General features: G+C 36.8%; 2 protein-coding genes across 12 annotated transcripts in view; one reads left to right on the top strand and one right to left on the bottom strand.

The window, feature by feature from the left end:
• The window catches only part of LOC129747605 (uncharacterized), a 166815-nt gene that overhangs the window by 76973 nt on the left and 68644 nt on the right, over positions 1 to 21198 (top strand). The gene's annotated exons all lie outside the window — the stretch shown is intronic.
• LOC129749977 (glucose-dependent insulinotropic receptor-like) overlaps positions 1860 to 21198 on the bottom strand; it is a 44070-nt gene continuing 24731 nt past the window's right edge. For all 8 annotated transcript variants that reach the window (XM_055749812.1, XM_055749223.1, XM_055748680.1 and 5 more), the window contains exons 4-6: positions 10135 to 10269; positions 3051 to 3200; positions 1860 to 2950 (exon numbers count right to left, since the gene is read on the bottom strand). In XM_055749812.1, coding sequence (XP_055605787.1) covers positions 1953 to 2950; positions 3051 to 3200; positions 10135 to 10269 — 1283 coding nt within the window. In that variant the 3' untranslated portion in view covers positions 1860 to 1952. The remainder of the gene's footprint in view (positions 2951 to 3050; positions 3201 to 10134; positions 10270 to 21198) is intronic.

Consider the following 21198-nt stretch of genomic DNA (forward strand, 5'->3'; position numbering starts at 1 on the left):
TTGAGCTAACAGCACACGAAGCGGAACTGCACACAACTCTCAATTTTTTACATGCACTATCGATTTTTGAGAGGACGCGCACAGACTGGGCTCTCGAATGATTAGTAGTTGTGCTTGAAAATTGGTAGAAATTATGGAGTCAGTGCGTGTAATTGAATGCAAAGTGAATTTCTCGGTATCAAATATGGCGTTCTATACAAAAAATGGGTGATCTTTTAATTTTACTACCGAAAAAACAGTTGCTGGCAGATTCTGTGATTGCTGCGATCTTTTTTTGAAAGTTTAAAAACGGACGTATTGCGGTGCTGCAGGAAATTAAAGAAATGGAGATGTAAAAGTTTCCGTGATTTGCAGATAGTTATCATCAGCCGGAGTTATTAAAGCTAAGTCATATTTAACATCTTTTTATTTAGTGTTTTTTATATGTTTAGTAATTGTATAATAATTTGTATCACAAACATTCCTTCTTGCACTATTGCAAATTTCCATCCAAAAATTTAGTTTTGAATAGAATTACGTTTAATTCTGCTTAACTGCTACCGTTTTTTTTTTTCAAGAGAATCCAAAGTCATTAAAACTTAAGAATGTGTTTTCAGAAACTGAATATGATTAATTCTTTGTATCATTCCTTTTTTTGTCTTCTTTTTGTAGATATATATTTCCGTGTTTTGTTTTTACATTTATCAAGAAAAAATCGCAAGTTACAAGAGTATCGTTTTTAATTTAAAGTCATCAAAACCTTTCGAGTTTCTAATAGATCTCGAAAGGTTTTGTTTTTTTCTAATGTTTTATTTGTTCTTTTTCATTTAAAAGAGCGAGTAAAGGCGCTATATCCTTGGTCAATGACCAGAAATGATTATATACAGAAATCCAAAACAGATCAACAAAAAAATATAAAGCTTTGATTTTTATTTTTCTACATCAACTCTTCAAAATGCTTCTATTTCTAGGTTTTGTGATTTCTGTGTACAAAATAAATCATTTCCAGCCACAGAAGAATAGTCCTAGCGATTGGCGAAGTTACTTTACATTAAGTTTGGTTTCTTCATCAAGAAGCATTTTTCTTAGCATGCTTCCAACGATCCCCTTTGAAACGTATGGTACTGGTGGTCCACGTTTCTTCCTGTTCCTGTGTTACAGATGTCTCTGCGTTCTCTGCTCCATGGTAGGCCCAACCATTTTATGTTTTTGATCATTTTGATGTTTTTATGTTAATATGATCGAAAACATGAACAAAGACAAGAATAATAATAATATACGCTTATTATTCTTTGGGACTCAGACATAAGTTCTGGCTATGGAAGTACGATTAGTGATTAGTGATTAGTGATTAGTGGACGCGCACGCTGGGCTCTCGAATGACTAATTTTCTGAACTGCCGCGCAAGCAGAAACCGCACCGGTTGGGTGGGCTAACCGGTGCAGTTTCTGCTTGCGCGTTTTGAGTTTTTTTTGTAATATTTTCAAAACAATAAAACGGTAAACTATACATGTACTATTAGATTTTTAGGAGTTTGAAGATTACAGCAGTATCATTTTCGAGCTTGTATCTCAATAAATAATAAATAAGATAATGAACAGTAAATGTGATGTACGTTAGACCGCTAGCGATAAAAACTGAATTCACGTTTTTTGTATCCATTTTAACAATAAGTTTAACCATTGAAATGCGAGAGTGCAGAAGTGGTTACTTTTTTTTTTACTTTTCTCAATATAATTCAAACAAAGAGTAAAATTAAGTTCTACTGCCCAAAACAAGATACTTTAAGTAATTCAACGAGGCCAAGTTTCTGAATTCGGATCAGTTGTTGTCAAGTCATAGCTGTTTGAATTCTTAGGATCGATTTTTTTAGTCTGGGCTCTCAAGAGTAAACACATTCGTAGAATACACACAGTTGAAAAAAATACAAACAGTAGAAAAAATATGCTATTGTATTTTAATTCGAGAACTTTTTACAGCCTGACATTCGTCCGGTGATCTGTATCGGTGTCGGTAGCTGTCTGGTCACTGGCGGCACCATACGTGATTCTCCGCGTTTTGTTTCCGTTCCGTCTGCCACTATTAATGCGGCTTCCAGAATAGTTTGAGTTGCTTGAAGTCCGATGGCACTCTTCGGCGACAGTGCTAGTCGTGGTGGTAGAGGTGATTTCCGAGGCACGCACCTGCTGGCCACTATCGGCACTACTCGCGTCACTACAGGTGGCCACGATTCCACGGCCCTGACGACCGGTTGATTTATTGTCCTTCCGGCGGTCACAGCAGCGACACATTTTCCTACACATCTTCTGTATTGATGTGCGGAATCCCTGATGCCACCAGGCGTAGATGCACGGATTAAGAAGACTATTGGCAAAGCCCAGAATGGCGAGCGGGCTGGCAATTGCAAACTGTAGGCCCCGGCACAGGTCCGGATTCGTATTTGGGTCACACAGAACGAACATGGTGCTAGCAATGAAATATGGCATCCATGTTACGACGAAGCATCCCGTCGTGAGCATGACCACCTTAACAGCCTTCCACTTGGTCGGATGTCTACCGGAAGAGGACCCTGGGCCCCTCGTTGATGGGGTGTCAGTCGGGCTTGTTGGTGATTTTTTCTTGCAGCAACATCGGAAACATTTGGTCGTTTGCTTTGGCTCGGCCAGCGGTTGTTCCGGCGAATCGGCGAGGTGGGGATTGGAGGCAGTTCCTGCGCCACGGAACAGTCGTAAATTGCCGGCCGCAGTGGCACCCTGTTGCTCACGGCTAGCCTTCTTGAGCTGGGCCACCCGGCGCAGGGCTTTGTGCAGAATGATGCTGTACAACACAATGACCACGATCACCGGAAGAATTCCCACAACGGTTGTCAGGATGACCAGGGGAGGTGGCGCCAGCCGGATGAACCAGCAAATCCGGCCACCATCAGTATCACCGCGCCACCCGAACGCCGGCAGGAAGCCGATGATAAGACCTGGACAGAGCGAACAGAGCAAGAGTAGTAGAAAAAATAAAACTGGCTAGGAAATTTCTAACGTGAATATTCGCAAACAAAGAAACCCGAAGGGCCTTACCGATGAACCAAGTGCCGCCAATGGCCAAGCGAGCCCGGGTCGGGGTGATATAGCGCTGGTAGTGGATTCCGTTCATGATGTAGAGGTACCGGTCCACGGCAATCAGACCGACACTGTACACCGAAACCAGGGTGGTGGAAACAATTAATCCTGCAATGAAGGAAGCGCTCTGTATTCATAAATCAATGCGACCGGTGAAATATCTATTAATGATGATTCCCCGCGGATGAATTATGCTGGCCTCAGCTGCCCTGGTGCAGCCGATTTCGACCCCCCTTGAGTTATGAACAACCCGCGGCTTTTTACAAATTGAATCTCGAATTTTCCTCTGATAGTTTGTTTATTGTATTACAATATCTACTATATAGACTGTTCCAGAAATTATAATCACACCTAATCTTAACGGCCATTTTGAATAGATTTTTTTTCGAATTCTACTGGCTGCGTCCGTTTGTTTACACATTTCTGTACGTGATAACATAAAAAAAATCATTTAGTTTTCAAAACGAACACACACATATCTCAGTGAAACTTCATGTTTCTTTGAAGAGATCTGATTTACTTAACTCTAAAGCGGGCCATAGACTACACAACATTTGTACAAATGCGATGAAATTCGATGAAATTTTGTCGCTGTGAGCACGATTTGCATAGTGTATGGCACTGCTTGAATGAGCGCCCAAACGGTTGGTGTAAAATCGGTCGGGATCGAAATATTTTGCACAAAACATTCTCCCAGCCAGGGTGGACCCGCATACTAAAAAACTATATCTCAAACAGTATATACGATTCATCTACAGCTTCAGAAAAAGTGATTTTCAGTGTAAACGTAGCTGTTCTATCAAACTTTACTTCGACGAAAAATTTGAACGATAAAAAAGAAACATGAACCTTTATGTGAAAAAGTGATGGTATCTGTAAAGGTGATAGAATGGTACGAACGATTTTCTTCAATTTTTCTGTAATCGTAAAATTGAACTCGAACCGTTACCAGGAGCGTTCATGTCTTATGTCAAATTCACGTGAAAAATTATCGAAACGTGGATCAGAGATGCCAGACGATTTCGAAAATTAAAATTGTACATATTCATGCATCTTTCATATTTCCATAATCAAGATATTTTTTAAAAGTTTGTAGAAGTGAACAATAATGCTTTCACAAATCATTTTGATAGGAATTAGCATTTCTAAGCGATTTGTAAGATTACAAAATGATTTAAAGGGCGTAAGAAATAAAACAGGCAGAAAACTCAAGCATTTGTGAAATTGTAAACATGAATTTTCGTTTAATTTGATAAGAAATATTTATTGTGTTACAGATTTTTTTTTCCTTTTCAGTCACCATACAGGGTTTAAACGGAAAGGGCGATCACAAATTAGACATTTTAGCTGTAGAATTGTATCAAACAGCTTACTTTTTCAGAAAGAGATATTCTTAATTCGATTTGGATCTGAAGTTGAATTCGGATTATTGATGGTTTGTGTTGTTTCTGTTGCTGTTTCCGCCAGTAATCTTTTTTTTTAAAGATATGTTGCGATAATCGATACATAGTGTGAATCAGCAAAGTGCAAACAGGTGGCGTACCGCATAACAACATCGATTTGTGTTAGCGTTTGCATGGAGTATGGAACCCTTATGTTTTTTCTCGATACTTTATAGCTGCTATAACGTTGATTTCTATTGAACGAAATTCAAAGATAAAATTAATGGCAAATGAAAGTTTAAATAATATTTTAAAATAACTAATCATAATCACCTAAAATATTGAAAAAGAACTTTTGCATTTCAATATCTTCACAAATATTGATAAAACATTGAATCTGGCATCACTGACGCTTACGGTCCTCATTTGTTTTGGTGCGCCAAACGGATTTTTTTGCAGCCGAAAATTACTTCAATTTCGTCTGGAGCAGGTGCAATCCGCAAAGTCAGAGCATTCCAATTCTAGAGAATGCAAAAACCTGGTAGTAACAGGTATGTACAATTAGAAATCTAAAAAAACCAAACTTAATGACCCCTTTCTCATCTTATAGGTTGTGCACCCAGGACCGCCACCTTTTTGGTTCATACAATGGAATCGTTTCAGCTACATATGATCGGCTTTTCGGTCTTGGCAGAATTAGTTGGCCCATCATAATAGCGAATTCATCGAAGCAAACGAAAATCCTTACGGACCACACAGGGACATACATGGTGCTGGCTCCGGAACCATCTACAGGGCGTGCTGATTAAAAATGTTCGACAGGAGGAAGCAGAATAAAAATGACCCATTGGAACAAAATTAAGGGTAATATTCGTAATATTGATTAGGTAATTTAATAAAAATAGTGAAAATGAACACATTTCTTATTCTTATCCGAATTATTTCCAATAAACATGACGAACATTTTGCGATTGTGTGCGTGCTTTTTTCACGAATGGTTTCTCAAACAGTCAGCATAAAGTTGGAATAACGTAAAGTAAAATCGTTACTGGACGTATCTACGTAAAGGTTGAGATATGAGAGCTCTTGAAATAACTTTAATTACTACAGTTCGGTAATCTAAATACGTTTTCCACAATTGGTTCTTCAACCTTAAACGAACTGCTTATTGAACGGTTCTCCCATACAAATGTTTTAACCGTTTTTAACAATTACATAACCTAACGACATATTAAAAATGCTGTGAATTTGGAATTCACGTTTCAGCCAATTAATTTCACGGTTTAAATAATCGTTTACTAAACGTTTTTTTACGCTTTATCAAATCGTCGTTTGACTTTTATAGAAATCGTTTGGTTACAATTCTCATTTATGCGGGGAGATGGTTTTTTTGTTGCTGTTGCTGTTTTCGCCAGCAATCATTTGTGTTCGCGTGAAATATGTTTGTATAGTGTGTGGGCGAGCATAGATCAAACAATCGACGCGGAATCATCGCATTTGTACAGGCCAATTTGTGTAGTCTATGGCCCGCTTAAGGCCGATGACATAGTGAGTGCGATGCGATGCGAATTGGCGGAAAATTTACGGACGCAGCCTACGCGAACTCGAGCGGCGGAACAAATTGACATCTGCTTCGCCGCGTTGAGTATGTCAGGTTTAAGCGATTCACATACATTTTCATCAAATGTGGTTCACCGCATTGAACCGCATTCACCGCATCGCATCGCATCGTATTCACTATGTCATCGGCCTAAGGCCGATGACATAGTGAGTGCGATGCGATGCGAATTGGTGGAAAATTTACGGACGCAGCCTATGCGAACTCGAGCGGCGGAACAAATTGACATCTGCTTCGCCGCGTTGAGTATGGCCGGTGACATAGTGAGTGCGATGCGATGCGAATTGGCGGAAAATTTACGGACGCAGCCTACGCGAACTCATGCGGCGGAACAAATTGACATATGCTTCGCCGCGTTGAGTATGTCAGGTTTAAGCGATTCACATACATTTTCATCAAATGTGGTTCACCGCATTGAATCGCATTCACCGCATCGCATCGCATCGTATTCACTATGTCATCGGCCATAGTGAATACGATGCGATGCGATGCGGTGAATGCGATTCAATGCGGTGAACCACATTTGATGAAAATGTATGTAAATCGCTTAAACCTGACATACTCAACGCGTCGAAGCAGATGTCAATTTGTTTCGCCGCTCGAGTTCGCATAGGCTGAGTCCGTAAATTTTCCGCCAATTCGCATCGCATCGCACTCACTATGTCATCGGCCTATGTCAGGTTTAAGCGATTCACATACATTTCCATCAAATGTGGTTCACCGCATTGAATCGCATTCGCCGCATCGCATCGCATCGTATTTACTATGTCATCGGCCTAAGGCATACATCTTTCAAGGATACGATGGCATCTCACAAATGCTAAAACCACCAGACCACAGGAAGAGTACTATGTGTGTCTTGATCGAGATTCGATCTCATGAATTTAGGCTCTCATGGCTTAGAAGACATGAACGCTATCATCTAGGCTTCGATCGGCGGCTTAAGTTTGTGATTACATTTCAAAATGGGTGGTCTTACTCCGGAGAAGAGAAAAAGTATCGTGCACAAGTGGTGTACTGTGAGAGGAATCTCATTGAGAAAATTGGCCAAAGTAGAGGATTAAAAGGCGAACGTTGTATATTTGAAGATGCACCGAGGAGTGAACTAAAATTTGGTCCTGTAAGTCATGCTATCGACAAAATGGTTAGGGATGCCTACAAACAGAAACCATCGGCTTCTGTTCGGGATATAGCGAGAAAAGTCGGGACCTCGACATCTAACGTGATGCGTGCTAAAGAGCGACTTGGGCTCAAGACGTATCGGAAGCCAAAAAACCTAAAAGGAACCCAATTCAAGCCGCTTCTGTCAGACCAAGAGCCCGGAAACTGCATGATTCAATATTTTGCAAAAGTTCTGGGTGCATTATCATGGACGATGAAACGTATGTAAAATTTGACTATTAAACCCTTCCAGGGCCACAATACTTCACTGTATTGTGGCCCTGGAAGGTTTGGTGCAAGGACAAGGATATCCCCGTAACAGACAAGGCCATTTTCACCGAAAAATGACATCAAGTAATGCCTTCAGCAGCCGAATTCCGGGCAAAAAATGTCGTGAAAGAAAAGAAATTATTGAAGACATTTTTAAAATTTTCTTATCCTGGAATTCCGGTGAATTTAAAGAAGACATTTTTTGACGTTTAAAAAAGAAAATATGATTTTCAATCTCTTCGGATTTTTTTCGTTGCGAAATTTTCTTAGATTGACATTCCGGCCAATTCAAAGAAGACATTTTTTTGACGTTTGAAGTAGAAAACGAGATTTTTAATTTCTTCGGCATTTTTGCTTCGGAAATTTAAAAAGACATTTCTTTTCAGTGAGGATTTTTGTTAAATTTAACGTTAATACCTATTAAAAGTTGAAAATAATGGAGCGAATGATTGTATCATAAATATTACTATGCAAAAAAGAAGTGGTATAAACGCCAAGAAAAAATCGAACTACTTCGGCATCGTCGATATTTGAGAGATATTAGTAATCCATTTGATATTTCGGATGGAAATTTGAAAAACTCTTTCGAATGCCAAAATGTTTGGCTGAGAAGTTTATTAACTTATTGGGCCAACCATTTAACGCTATCCCATTGAAGGATGAAAGAACCACAACAATTCCAGTACATTTACAAGTTTTAACAACATTGCGATATCTTGGCTCAGGTAATCGATTAAACCTTATTAATCTAAATCAATAAGTATGACACTTTCGAACGTACTTGTCAAATTCTGTAGTAAAATTATTAACATCGTCGCCGTTCAACACATCCAATTGTTTACAAACACGTAACTTTCTAGCTGCATTTTTCAAAATGTCCAATTATGCCTCCAACACTCAACGATATGTTTTTTCCATGCTCAATATCGGGAAACAAACTAGCATGGGAGAAAGACGGTGCCAACAATAAGTCGTTTTGAAAAGTCTCACCGAGAACAAACGTCAAAGACGTCTAGCGGTGAATAGGTGAACTATACTTTTTTCTTTTCTTACATTTGTTGTTTTTTCTTTCTCTTTACTTTTTCGGAATCAGCCAAGAAGAAAAGACATTTTTATGAAGAGAACGACAATTTTAGAATTTCTTTTCTAGAAGGGATTTTTGGTGATTTTCTTCAAGTACCGGAATTCGGCTGCAGAAGCGTTTATTGCCGATGATCAAGCAGCATGATAGACTCGTCATATTTTGGCCCGATTAGGCATCATGTCCAAGATTGCCGAAAAAAATTATGATTTTGAAAATCCTTTCAAAATTCAAAAATTCTGTGAAATCTGTGGATTTTTCAAAATTCTGTGTTATGCGACACAGATTCTGTGATGAAAATTTGCTCAAAATTCTGTGAAATTATAGATTTTTCTATGATTTCGGCAACCTTGGTCATGAGTTCGATTCCAGGTCATCTTCACCCGAAAAAACTGGCAGGGGCAGCACTGATCACACTGACATGACACTTAGAACAAAAATTCAACCATTTCCTGCCTAATTTTTTTGTCAGATTTTGTAGGTTCGCAATACCGATGGCAGGTGGCGAACCTGAAAAAATTGACAAAAAATGCCCTGTAGGAAAAGTGTACCCGAAGCCCGATTTTTTGTTCGAAATTGCCTGTTTTTTAAGTTAGGTGGCATTTCCTAACTGGGATAGGCATTTCTTCAAATCGATCGATGCGCACTCTGGAATCGATATTGCGTGCTGTTGGAAAAATTATCCAGAAAACGAAATCGAGTGTCCAGTCAGTATGGTCAGTGGGGGCAGGAAGACTGAATAAAAAAGGAAAAAATCGTTCAAACGTCAAATTTCTCTTTTCAATCTACCGACCAGTGCGAAGGTTAAAAATTTACTTTCTTATTCAGTGATTTTCAATAAAACTTTTTTGGTGCTCAAAAGCACTTGTTTTGCCTTAAACAATTATTTAATAAGGCTTTGTGTTGCTCCGCCAAATTATTGCAGGTTCAGGCGTAAGACATGTTTCACTGAAATACAATCTTTTTCACATAAACCCTTCATCGGAGCATTCGTGAGAAACACGAGAAAAAAAAATTCCGAACTGGAATACTATTTTCAGTTTGTTCATCCAACCGATTGGTTCAATTTTCCACGTATCTAAAACCGGTGCAGCATTTCAGTAATTGATTTAATTACCAGTCTCGAAATAAGAACCAGTGATAGGTCGTCATTGCTACCAACGCAATTTGTGCCATATGAATTCTCTAGAACTCTTAATAGGAGCCTCACATCCAGCCCATTGAATATTCATTTCGATGTTGAGTACATGAAGGTTCCAACCCGCAGCCATGCTTGCTCGATTCCACGGAGTCAATTTATGGAACTAGATTGTACTTCCCCAAAAGACCGCAAGTCGTGCGTCGGATGTTGGGAGAGGGTATGAAATTGGATTATCAAAACCACACCAAATAAAATTTGCAAAACCGACCGAACATTAGATTAGTCAAAACTTCCGAAAACACAATCCGGACTCGCTGGAGCATATGGATAGAGAAGGCGTCCGGGTTTCCGCATTCAGTATCTGATCCAGCACATCCACCCACACTTACCAATCAGTATGGCGCAGTTATCCTCACTCCGGAGCTCCCTCGGTGCATATTGGCCATAGATGACGGCAAATCCGGTTAGCAAATCGGATGCTGCAACATTTCCCAGGAACAGATAAGTAGTGTATGGTTGTTGACCTGAAAGAAAATCAAATCCATTACCAATCTGTTACTATGGCTGCGTTCGGTTGTGGGTTATCTGATTTCCATCCGAGATTTTTCCCCTGGTTAGATTGATGAATATAAGTTTTCTTATGTATGTAACCGGGTTTGGTGCAGCAATTTAGTATTCCAGGGGCAAGGAATAAGCAATACCACATTGAGAGTAAAGAATAGCCAGCACTAAATTTAAACTTCGGAAGTCCGGACATCCGTCTTCCGACGAGGGGAAATGTCTGTCAGTTCACCAGCGACGTTACTAAAAATTGAATTTTTCTCGCTGACTTTTCAGCAAAATTTCCGGCAATTTGAATTGATGAAAACGATCAGCAATCTCAATTGTAGGAAACCAGTTATCTCAATTGCTGGAAATCAGCATTTTTTTTTTCAAAAAACAACCGGAAATTTTGAGATTCTAAATAGGTCTTTAAATTTAAATATCAATATTAAACCCTCATGGCACTCATATTTATAATTAGAAATTAGTTTGTTCATTTTTCTTGAACTTCATTTATTTAAATTTTTAAAATAATATCTGCCAGTTGGTTGGCCATTTTGGCTAAGTTTGGACATCATGCTCCATCTGAAATAAAAACAAAGTATTAGTTTCTTTATGAAATACCTTGTCTCTTCAAAAATTTACCTTTGGTTTAAATACTTCATCGCTGGAATATAAAAGGAAATTCAATTCGATGTCTCCACCGTTGCATACACGAGAAACAAACAAACACTTTTCGCGTGCAACGAAAAATAAATAGCAAAAACAATAACAAATTCAAGTTTGACAGAACGATTGCTAGTTTTTCAGCAATGAAGATCAAGTGCTGAAAAAATCAGCAAGAAGGTTTCCAGCATAAATTTGGATTGCTGGACTTTTCCAGCAATTTTTTTTTGCTGGAAATCGAGGCAAAAATTTACTGTGCAGCATCCAAATTTTTGCTGGAAACCAGCAAACATTCTCCTTCTTACTGATTTTTCCAGCACTTGATCTTCATTGCTGAAAAGCTAGCAATCGATCTGTCAAACTCGAATTTGTTTTTGTTGGTTATTTTTCGTTGCGCGCGAAAAGTGTTTTTTTTGTTTGTTTCTCGTTTATGCAACGGTGGAGACATCGAATTTTATTTCTTTCTATATTCCAGCGATAAACTATTTAAACAAGGGGTAATTTTTTTGGATAGATCAAGTATTTAATAAAGAAACTAATAATTTTATTTTTATTTCAGGTGAAGCATGATGTTCAAAACTTGGCCAAAAGTGGCCAACCCACTGGCAGATATTTTAATTTTTTAGGTTTTATAAATTTAAATGAATGAAGCTCAAGAAAAATTGAATTTTTTTATTCGAGCTTGTACATTACAATTTACATACAGTGAGCGAAACCACTATGTGTTTTGCTTGTTAAAATATGAATGATTGAAAATTACGAAAATTTTCTTCCACAGTTTGTTCTGAATTTGTTAACGGATAAATCAAGCATAAGTTTACTTTTTTTGGACGTAGCAATTGGCGTTGAGGCCCAAAAATGTGAAAAAAGGGTGCGAAATGAGAATAGCCCCACTTGAGTTTTTCAACAAAAACAAGATTATTTAAAAAAAAATAGTGCGTAAAAGTGAACAATAGTGCTTCTACGAATTATTTGACTAGATAACTGCATTTTAAGGAGTTTTCCAGAATTCCAAAGGTTTTCAAAGGTTTTAAAAGGGGGCTTTAAAAGATGCTCCTCTAGCGTTAAGGAATTTGATATTTGAGCTGTAATTCTTCACCAAACTACTTACTTTCTTCATTAAGTTGACGTGAAATGATGAAACAAACATTCGGGATTAATTTTGAATCAGAAAAAAATAGGTTGGAAATCAAAAACATTGATTTTGTTCAGTAAACCACACTTTTTCCAGTTTCAAGTCGTAGATGGCAGCACTATCTTGCAGTTTTTTTTTTTTTTTTTTTTTTTTTTTTTATTTAAAGCTAAAAATCGTGTTTTTACATTACATGGTCAACTAACTAGCCTAACTCATATCTAACTGCCATACTCAAAACTTGGGTCAACAAATATTCAAAAACACACCAAACTCCGCTTTGAATTGCTTTCTGTTATTCCACCTCACTTCCCTCAATTCTCTTTTAAAAACATACAAACTAGGATCGGCCACCCTCAAATTGTATGAAATCGCTTTCGTTACCAACCATAATGCTGCCTTAAGTTTTTTACAGTTATTTGGAATAATTTTTTGTAAGATATTTTCAATGTCATTGATTTTTAATTTTAAACGATTTTTTATTATACTTTCGCACCATTTCCAAACTGCATTAGCATTTTTACATGATTTTAAACGATGCATATTATCATCTATGGAGCCACATTTTTCACAAATCACTGATTTCAAATTACCAACATTGTACATTTCTAATTTTCTTTTATTTGGTATCAAGTCATTTACAAAAGAATAAACCAATGAGCGATCTTGGAAAGAAATGAGTTTATAATTCAAATTTGCCCACACATTTTTCCATTCAACTGACAATTTATTTTCTATATCGGGTTTTATTTGCATTTTATCTAAAAAATAATTATATAGAGCTTTAGTTGTCGGTAAGTCAAAATTTGTCGTTACATCTACACCTTCGTTTATCCACTCTCTTGCATTTCGCGATAGAAATGATTTAGATCTTGATTCAATGAGATAGTTTTCCAAAGCAAAACCACCGTCCACATCCTGATTGTAAAATATGTTTTTCAAAAATAATGCTTTAGCTTTAGCCTCTGGATCTGTTAGTTTCAATCCTCCTTTATCAAAATCTAAGTAAAGTTGATTTCTGTTTAGTTTAAAAATGTAACCGTTCCAAATAAACTTTCCTGAAGCGGATTTTAATTCCGCTAAATGACTGTTCAGAGGAGGAAAGATTTGCGAAACATACCATAGCTTTGACAAAATGTAAACGTTTAAAACAAAACATCTCTCGTAGAGATTTAGAGCCCGAACATTGTGCTTTATCAAAGTGCCTTTTATTGAACTTATGAGTTTATTATAATTACTTGTGATCGAAGAATTCCACGTTTTTTCGAATATTACACCCAGAATTTTCACTCTATCAACCTCTCGAATTTTTTGAGGACCAAAAAACGCTTTATTCAATCTAATAAATTCGGATTTGTCTTTGTTTAGCTGAATGTGCGCGTAAAGGCCATATGAATCTATAATTTCAAATAAAATATCAAAATCTTTATCATTCCTTACGAAAACTACCAGGTCATCAGCGTATGCAATTACATTAATAAACTTATCGTAAACAAGAACACCATTGATTTCATTCGCGAGATGCCTAATAAGAGGTTCAATATACAGAATGAACAGAATCATACTCATCGGACACCCTTGTCGAACTGAAGAGTTAATTTTGATTTCTCTTGTAAGAAAACCATTTACGAGTACTTTGGAACAAGCGTTAACGTATAAATTTTTCAGGCAGTTGATAAAAGAAGGCGGGAACCTAAACTTTTCCAAAATTTTCCATAGATAGTCATGATTTACACGGTCAAAAGCTTTATGCAGATCTAAACTGACTAATGCTCCTTTGAATTTAGCACTTTCTACTGATTTTGTGAGAATTCTTCTAACATCTTTTAAGTTTTCAACGCAAGAATTTGGATTAACAAAAGCTGCTTGTCCGGGTCCTATTATTTTGGAAAGTATATTCGTTAAACGTTCAGCTAAAATTTTCATAAACAACTTGTAGTCGCAGTTTAATAAACTTATTGGTCGAAAATCATTCAAGGAACTTGACTTATTACCTTTCTTAGGAATTAATGTGATAATACCATCTGTGAAGGATTTTGGCGGGCGAATAGATCCAGATAAATAACCGTTAAAAATAAATAGTAAATCATCTTTGAAGTGATCATAATGATTAATATATACCTCATAGGTCAAACCATCCGGACCGGGACTTTTTTTCTTGGAGCAACGTTTCAATACGGATTTAAGTTCATCATCTGTTATTTCTTTCATTAAAGATGATCTATCTTCGTCGTTCAAATTTTTACTTAAGTTGTTAATCGGATCGTTCTCTTCATTTTGTGCAGAATTAACTTTGCATGAAAATAAATCTGTGTAAAAATCAAAAACTTTGTTCAGTAACACATTACTTTCAGTGATTAAAATACCATCATCAATAAGTTTGAAATTTGCAGAAGTTTCAATACGTTTAACATGTGCCGCAACTTGAAATATATTTGTTAACTCATTTTGTAGAACGCTATTTTCATTTAAGTTATTCGAAAAGTGTTTAATCCTATTTGTTTCAATTTCGAGTAGCCTTGATTTTATTACACCTATGTCCAAAAGTGTTGGAATATTTAGGCTCTTTTTCTGCATCCACTCCATTAATTTCGCATAAAAATAACTTTTTTCACTAGCTATGGAATTATTCAACGTCCAACTTTCGAGTTTATAAAATTGTTTTAATTTATTTTTCGCAACCTCGTGCCACCACCTATTTCTATCATTAAAATATAATTGACGCAACTTCCATGTTTGATAGTTTTCAACAAAGCGTTCATTTGCCGAGCAATTTTTAAGAATCGAACTATTAACTTTCCAATATCCTCTGCCTTTAATGATAATAGAGTCTTGATTTACTTTAAGTTTCATTAAAATTGCGCAATGGTCAGAAAAAGGAACAGCAACAGTAGAAAAATCCAGCACATTATTCGACAAGTTTTTGGAAATATAGAATCTGTCCAGTCTTGAAGAGGTATCTCCACGGAAAAATGTGTGGGTGTTTTTTTTTAATTCTAATGCAATATCTTTCAGTTCAAGTAAATTAACAACATTCTTTAATGCTGACGATACGTTATTAGAGCTCCCGCTTGAATCTATGGGATTCAAAACACAGTTGAAATCGCCGCCAATAACAGTTTGGAAACAGTTTGGTTTAGCTATGTGCAAAGAAAGGTCGTTAATAAATAAATTTTCTCGTTCTTTTTTTCTATTGGTTCCCGAGTGTGCGTAAACATTTACGTAATTAGTTTTATAAACAATAATTGAAGATATTCGGCCACTTTTTTCAAATAAAGGTTCAGAAAACTCCAGCGATGATCTCAACAAAATGGCGGTTCCCGATCCTGAATCATTTAAATTTATTAATGAAAGGTGTGATGGAATAAAAGAAAAATTAGAGTAACATACTTCCTGTAGAAACAGTATGTCAACATCATTATTGTACACAAAATCTCGTAGAAGGAATTTGTTGACCAAGCTATTAGAACTATTCAAATTAACAGATGCTATTCTCAAAATATAATTCATGACTGAACAAAAATTATGTAAAAAGAAAATTACAAAGAAAATAAAAATTCAATTACTGGTAAAAAGCAGAAAGGAAAAAAAACTAACCTACATTCGGACTAGCTTTGCTAACTTCGTCTACCTTACCTCCACTGTCACGCAAACGTTGCACCTTCTTTTTATTCCTGGTCATCATACCTTGAGATGCGCTGATCGATGTTTGATGAAGATCCATTTCCTCAGAAGCTAGACTTTCGGAGTCCGAGCTGGCTTCTGAGCCCGAACGCGGCACCGTCTCATTGGTCCCCTTCGGCCGTCCTCGCTTCCGGTTGTCATCTACGCAATCCATACCCATCTCGGTAACATCTTTCGGGTGGCTTTCGTCGGTTGACGTCGTTGGCATCGCATCATTCGCATCACCGATTGCGGGCGACGCCTCTTCGGTAGCTTCCATCGTCGAATCCAAATTTCGCTGGGTTGGAGAGGAAGAAGGTTGTGCGCTGCGTCTCGGTTTCGCTGCAGCCGGGAATAAAGCGTTCAAACTCGTGAGTCCGTTTTGGGCGACGTCGGATGAAGACGAACTCGGGAGCATCGCTGGCGATCGAACTTTCAACGGTTTCGACCACGTGTTGCTGGCAATTGTGCTGTATGATGGTTTCTGTGTTTGAATGTTTTCCACTCCCTGCTCTTCCGGCTTGCCTTCCGCTCGACGGTTTTGGTCCATCCGCTCATTTACCGAGATCTTGGGACAATTGATCTTCAAATGCTCGGTGCTGCCACATTTGAAGCATTTGTTGATCAATCCTTCGTAAAAGACACGAGCGCGTATATTTCGTATATGCACGCTGCTGGGGATTTCTACTCCTTCGTCCAACTCCATGTAGACTCCACGAACCGAAGTCCAGATAGGAAATCCAGTGTCGGCACCATATTTTTCCCGAACAGCTCGCTGAACTTTGCCAAATTTTGACATCGCTGTCCAAATCTCCCGGTCATCGATCTCCGGGGGAAGGTTGAATAGTCTCACATAACGGACGACAGCTGATGCTGGAGACAGTTGAACCGCACTTTTCCCACTTGTACCGTGATGGAAATCCATCATTCCTGGGTGATTCTGCAACGTTGCCTGCAGATCACTATCAGTTTTAAATTTAACGATAACTGATAACTCTGGGCGATCTTTGTACATGGCCAACAGATTGTCGGGTTTGAGGCCAAGTTTCCCTTTCAGAAACTCAAATATTTGAGCTTCTGTTGGTTCCGTGCTTCCACGCTGGAATCGTATACGAAGCGAATTCGCTTTTAACTCCAGTTCCGCCATATTCCTTTCTTTACTTAGGAATTGAATTGAAGCTATTGTTACCGCTCAGCTTTAAAGCCGACGGTGCGTGGTTAGAAAAAAAAAACTATTGGAGCTTGAAGAATTTGCGTCTAACTCGCACGATCACCAAACACGAACTGTGACCAAATTTAGTTTCAATTTTGATTTTCCAGGTTTATTTATGCCCATATTCATCATTTTAAGTTATTTTCCCATCACAGTTTTGTGGAAGTTCACGCTGTAGAAAGCTTTTCCGGATTTGCAAAAGAATCACCAGCACAAAAATGTACAACCGCCAAAATTCCTGCTCATCTCAACTTCCGATTCAACTGCAAATCATACCAATAATACTGCTAGCTGTCTGGTCCATCAAGCTCCATCGCAAAATATAACTTTATTCTGATAAATAAATTCTGATAAACAAAACCAACTGGATGGTTATTGGTAATCGAAAAATTGGAGTTTGTCCAGATTTGCTCATTGATGGATGTACCATCGACAGAGTGCCCCAAGTCAAATATTTGGGAATACAAGTCGATGAAAAACTTAATTTTATAGCCCATATCGATTATACAATTAAGAAAATCGCCGTGAAATATGGTATACTCTGCCGAATTAGCCGATACATGACTTTCTGGTCAAAAATAATTTATGTTAAATCTGTTATAATGCCACACTTCGACTATTGCGCTACAATACTGCTCAATGCTTCTGATACACAAACAAATCGACTGCAAAGATTACAAAATAAAATAATGCGAGTAGTGATACGTTGCAATCGATACACTCCGAGTGTTTTAATGCTGGATATTCTGCAATGGTTGTCAGTAAAACAGAGGATTGCATACAACAGCTTAATGTTTATATACAAAATGAAAAATGGAATGTTACCATCCTACTTGATGGAAGGCCTACAGTACGGAATCGACATACACAGATACAATACAAGAAGAGCACAAGACTTCAGACTGCCCAGTACTAAAAAAGAGATTAGCAAACGCTCTCTTTTCTACAACGGATTGAAAATGTTCAACAACTTACCGCCGAGCATCAAAGACAGTGTGAATATAAGTACCTTTAAAAAACTGACAATACAGCACATAAAACAGACTCTTTGATAAACAGACTAATCCTAAAAAGGATCATACAAAAGTGATGGAGATCTGGCAAAAATCAGATATGAAATTGTACGGTGATGGACATACGCGGGAGTAAGACGAAAAAGTCGTACAGAATAAGAAAATAAATGCAAAATTTAAATATCCAAAGGATAAAATGTCCCTCCCACTTCTAAAGAAGCGTATGGGGTGGAGGAAGGACCCAAATGGGCCTAAGGGACCATCACAAAAAAAAAAAAAAAAAAAAAAAAAAAAAAAAAAAAAAAAAAAAAAAAAAAAAAAAAAAAAAAAAAAAATCGATCCAAAAAATCACTTTTAGTGGCCTTGATGCAATTCTAATTTTTTTTTGGATTAAGTGATCTTAGAATTTACGGTACATGTACCTATATATTTCTTGACCAAAATCATCCAGCACTCCCTAATTAATCCCGGATATTCGAAAATGGGCATGAGTTTGGTTTAATGGCAAGATAGTGCTGCCATCTATGACTTGAAACTAGAGAAATAGTGTTTGACTTTATAAAAAAAATAGTATTTTTGAATTCCAACCTGCTTTTTGGATTCAAATTCAGCCTCAAATCTATGTTTCATCATTTTGCATCATACTTGTGAATGTTAACGAAGAAATCAAGCAGTTTGATAAAGTTTGATAGCTCAAATATCAAATTCCTTAACGCTAGAGGAGCATCTCTTAAAACCCCCTTTTAATACCTTTGGAAACCTTTGGAATTCTGGAAAACTCCTTAATGCAGTTATCTATTCAAATAATTCGTAAAAGCATTATTATTCACTTTTAACCAGTAAATTTTTAAAAATAATCTTGTTTTTGTTGAAAAACTCAAGTGGTGCTATTCTTATTTCGCACCCTTTTTTCACATTTTTGATCCTCAACGCCAATTGCTACGTCCAAAAAAGTAAACTTATGCTTGATTTATCCGTTAAGCAATTCAGAACAAACTGTGGAAGAAAATTTTCGTAATTTTCAATCATTCATATTTTAACAAGCAAAACACATAGTGGTGCTATTCTTATTTCGCTCACTATATGTATTTATTGATTCTAAAACAAAATCATCATTTCAAAGGTCGAAATTTTAGCATACATTAGCGGTTCATAGCCAAGATAAAATGAAATGGTTGGCATAACCTTTCAAACGATTCGTTAGATTGTATGTTATTGAAACCTGAGAAAAACTAAATAAAAATAACAAAATGTGTAGCAGCCTGGATTCACACTGAAAGCAACGTTATCGAATTAATTTTTCCGGGAATGAAAACTTATCATGCAACCGTTTCCAATAACCTTGGAACAAAGAAATCGAAGCACTATCTTATGGAAGGGACAAAACCAACCCACGGATAGAACGTCTGGGGAAAATAAGTAAAAGGAATTACTCCTTTGGAATATTTAAACGTGCGTCATAATAATCACGTTGCAACGGTGATTTTTTTTTCCGGAAAATGGTGCTTTATGAAGCCCGGATTTTTACCATTAAGGCTTACAAGATTTGAGCTAGTTTTGCAGAAAAGTCATTACCTAGAATTATAAGCTTCAAGCTGCGGGAAAACATTCATCGGAAATCCGGTCTTTTCATTGTTAAGCCTTTGTACTTCTCGTGAAAATGATAATGAAAAAACATATTTTGTCAGTAGTTCAAAAACGCGACACAGCTTGTGTGTGCAACATGGTGGAATCGATGGGGAATGTATAAAAGACGAAAATTCAACTGGTCTTGTTGTTTAAACCTCCTAGAACCAGAGTTGCAAGATTTCAGATAATCATTTGAAATTGATACTCATCGTGATGAGTATCAATTAAGCAGCACAATGAATTTCGTTGTGATGCTCAAAGCTTTCGATGTCAAACGAAATTCACTGAGCATCACATCTAGAAAAAAATCAGAAATCCAGAATCCCATTAGAGAAATCTTCAGCTATATTCCCCACTTTTTCCCCTACTATTTTTTGACGATAGTTAAATTTGTAACAAATCTATGGAATATTTGAATGTGATTAGCTTTTCACACTAGCGACACGCCAAGTTGAACGACTCCAAACGCTTTGATATAAAGAAAATAAGAGCGCTTTAATGATTGGAGTTTATTGAAACTTTTTTTAAAACGAAAGTGTTAAAGCTCGTGGTACCTATGTTTTAAAAAGTGTATATGTACACAACACACTACCTTAAAAATGTTGAGAACAACACTTTAATTTTATAATATTATTTGCAAATACGGCGCTTTGGTACTAAACAATTTATAACATAATTTCATAGTCAAGACGACTTAAATAAAAAAATATGAAATTCAGTCGTTGACGTTTTGTTGGTTTTCAAAAATAAAAGCAATAACATAATCGAACATTTCTAATCGATTTTCTGGCTATTTGAAATCAGAAAAATATGCTTAGTTAGCTAAGCATAGAATACATTAATAGAAAAATCGATATTTGTTTTAACTCTCAAGGGCTGAATTTTTTACAAAAAAAAAGGTCAAAACTCAGATTTTTTTTAGGTTTTTTTGTATATTTTCTCGGCTGTTGCCATACAAAAAAAAAACATATGTTGAACTGTAATATGATCACAGTCATCAAATTTCATGCGGTCCTTTCTTCAGAGCATGTTGTGTACGAGTGAAGGATATCTAAATTTGGAAATATTAATAAAGATCATGTATTCTAACAAATTCATCAATATATTCAGAATTAAAACCTACTTTTTTATATCAACTAAATGAAAAAATAGAAGCCGTGATGTCAGTGATAAGCTGTCCTTTGTTCCAACTTTTATTTAAATCTCTTTTCAAACGATCTTTTTTTAAACGTACTTGGTCCTTGACATCCCTTCTCTGTTCCAAACTACTCATTGGTAGTGCAATTTTCTGCCGAATTTTTGACAGTAATAGTCACTTAGAGACTGAAAAAGATCCGGAACAACCGTAGAGAAAACCAATTTTCGAAACCAATCTTAACATTCCCGATTTCACAAAAACCACTTCAAAATGATGTACTAGGCTGTGAATGATCAATTAACAGTCTAAACTAGCCATTTTTAATAAAATTAAACAGTGTTTTTTCCAAGGGTTTCACGAATTTCTTTTGAAGGGCATTTTTAAACGTACTCAAAAATCGTTAAAAAAATCCAGCTATGATAATTAAAGAACAATTCATCTCTGATGCATGTGTCT

This window comes from Uranotaenia lowii, chromosome 1 (genome assembly GCF_029784155.1).
Source record: "Uranotaenia lowii strain MFRU-FL chromosome 1, ASM2978415v1, whole genome shotgun sequence".
Lineage (NCBI taxonomy): Eukaryota > Metazoa > Arthropoda > Insecta > Diptera > Culicidae > Uranotaenia > Uranotaenia lowii.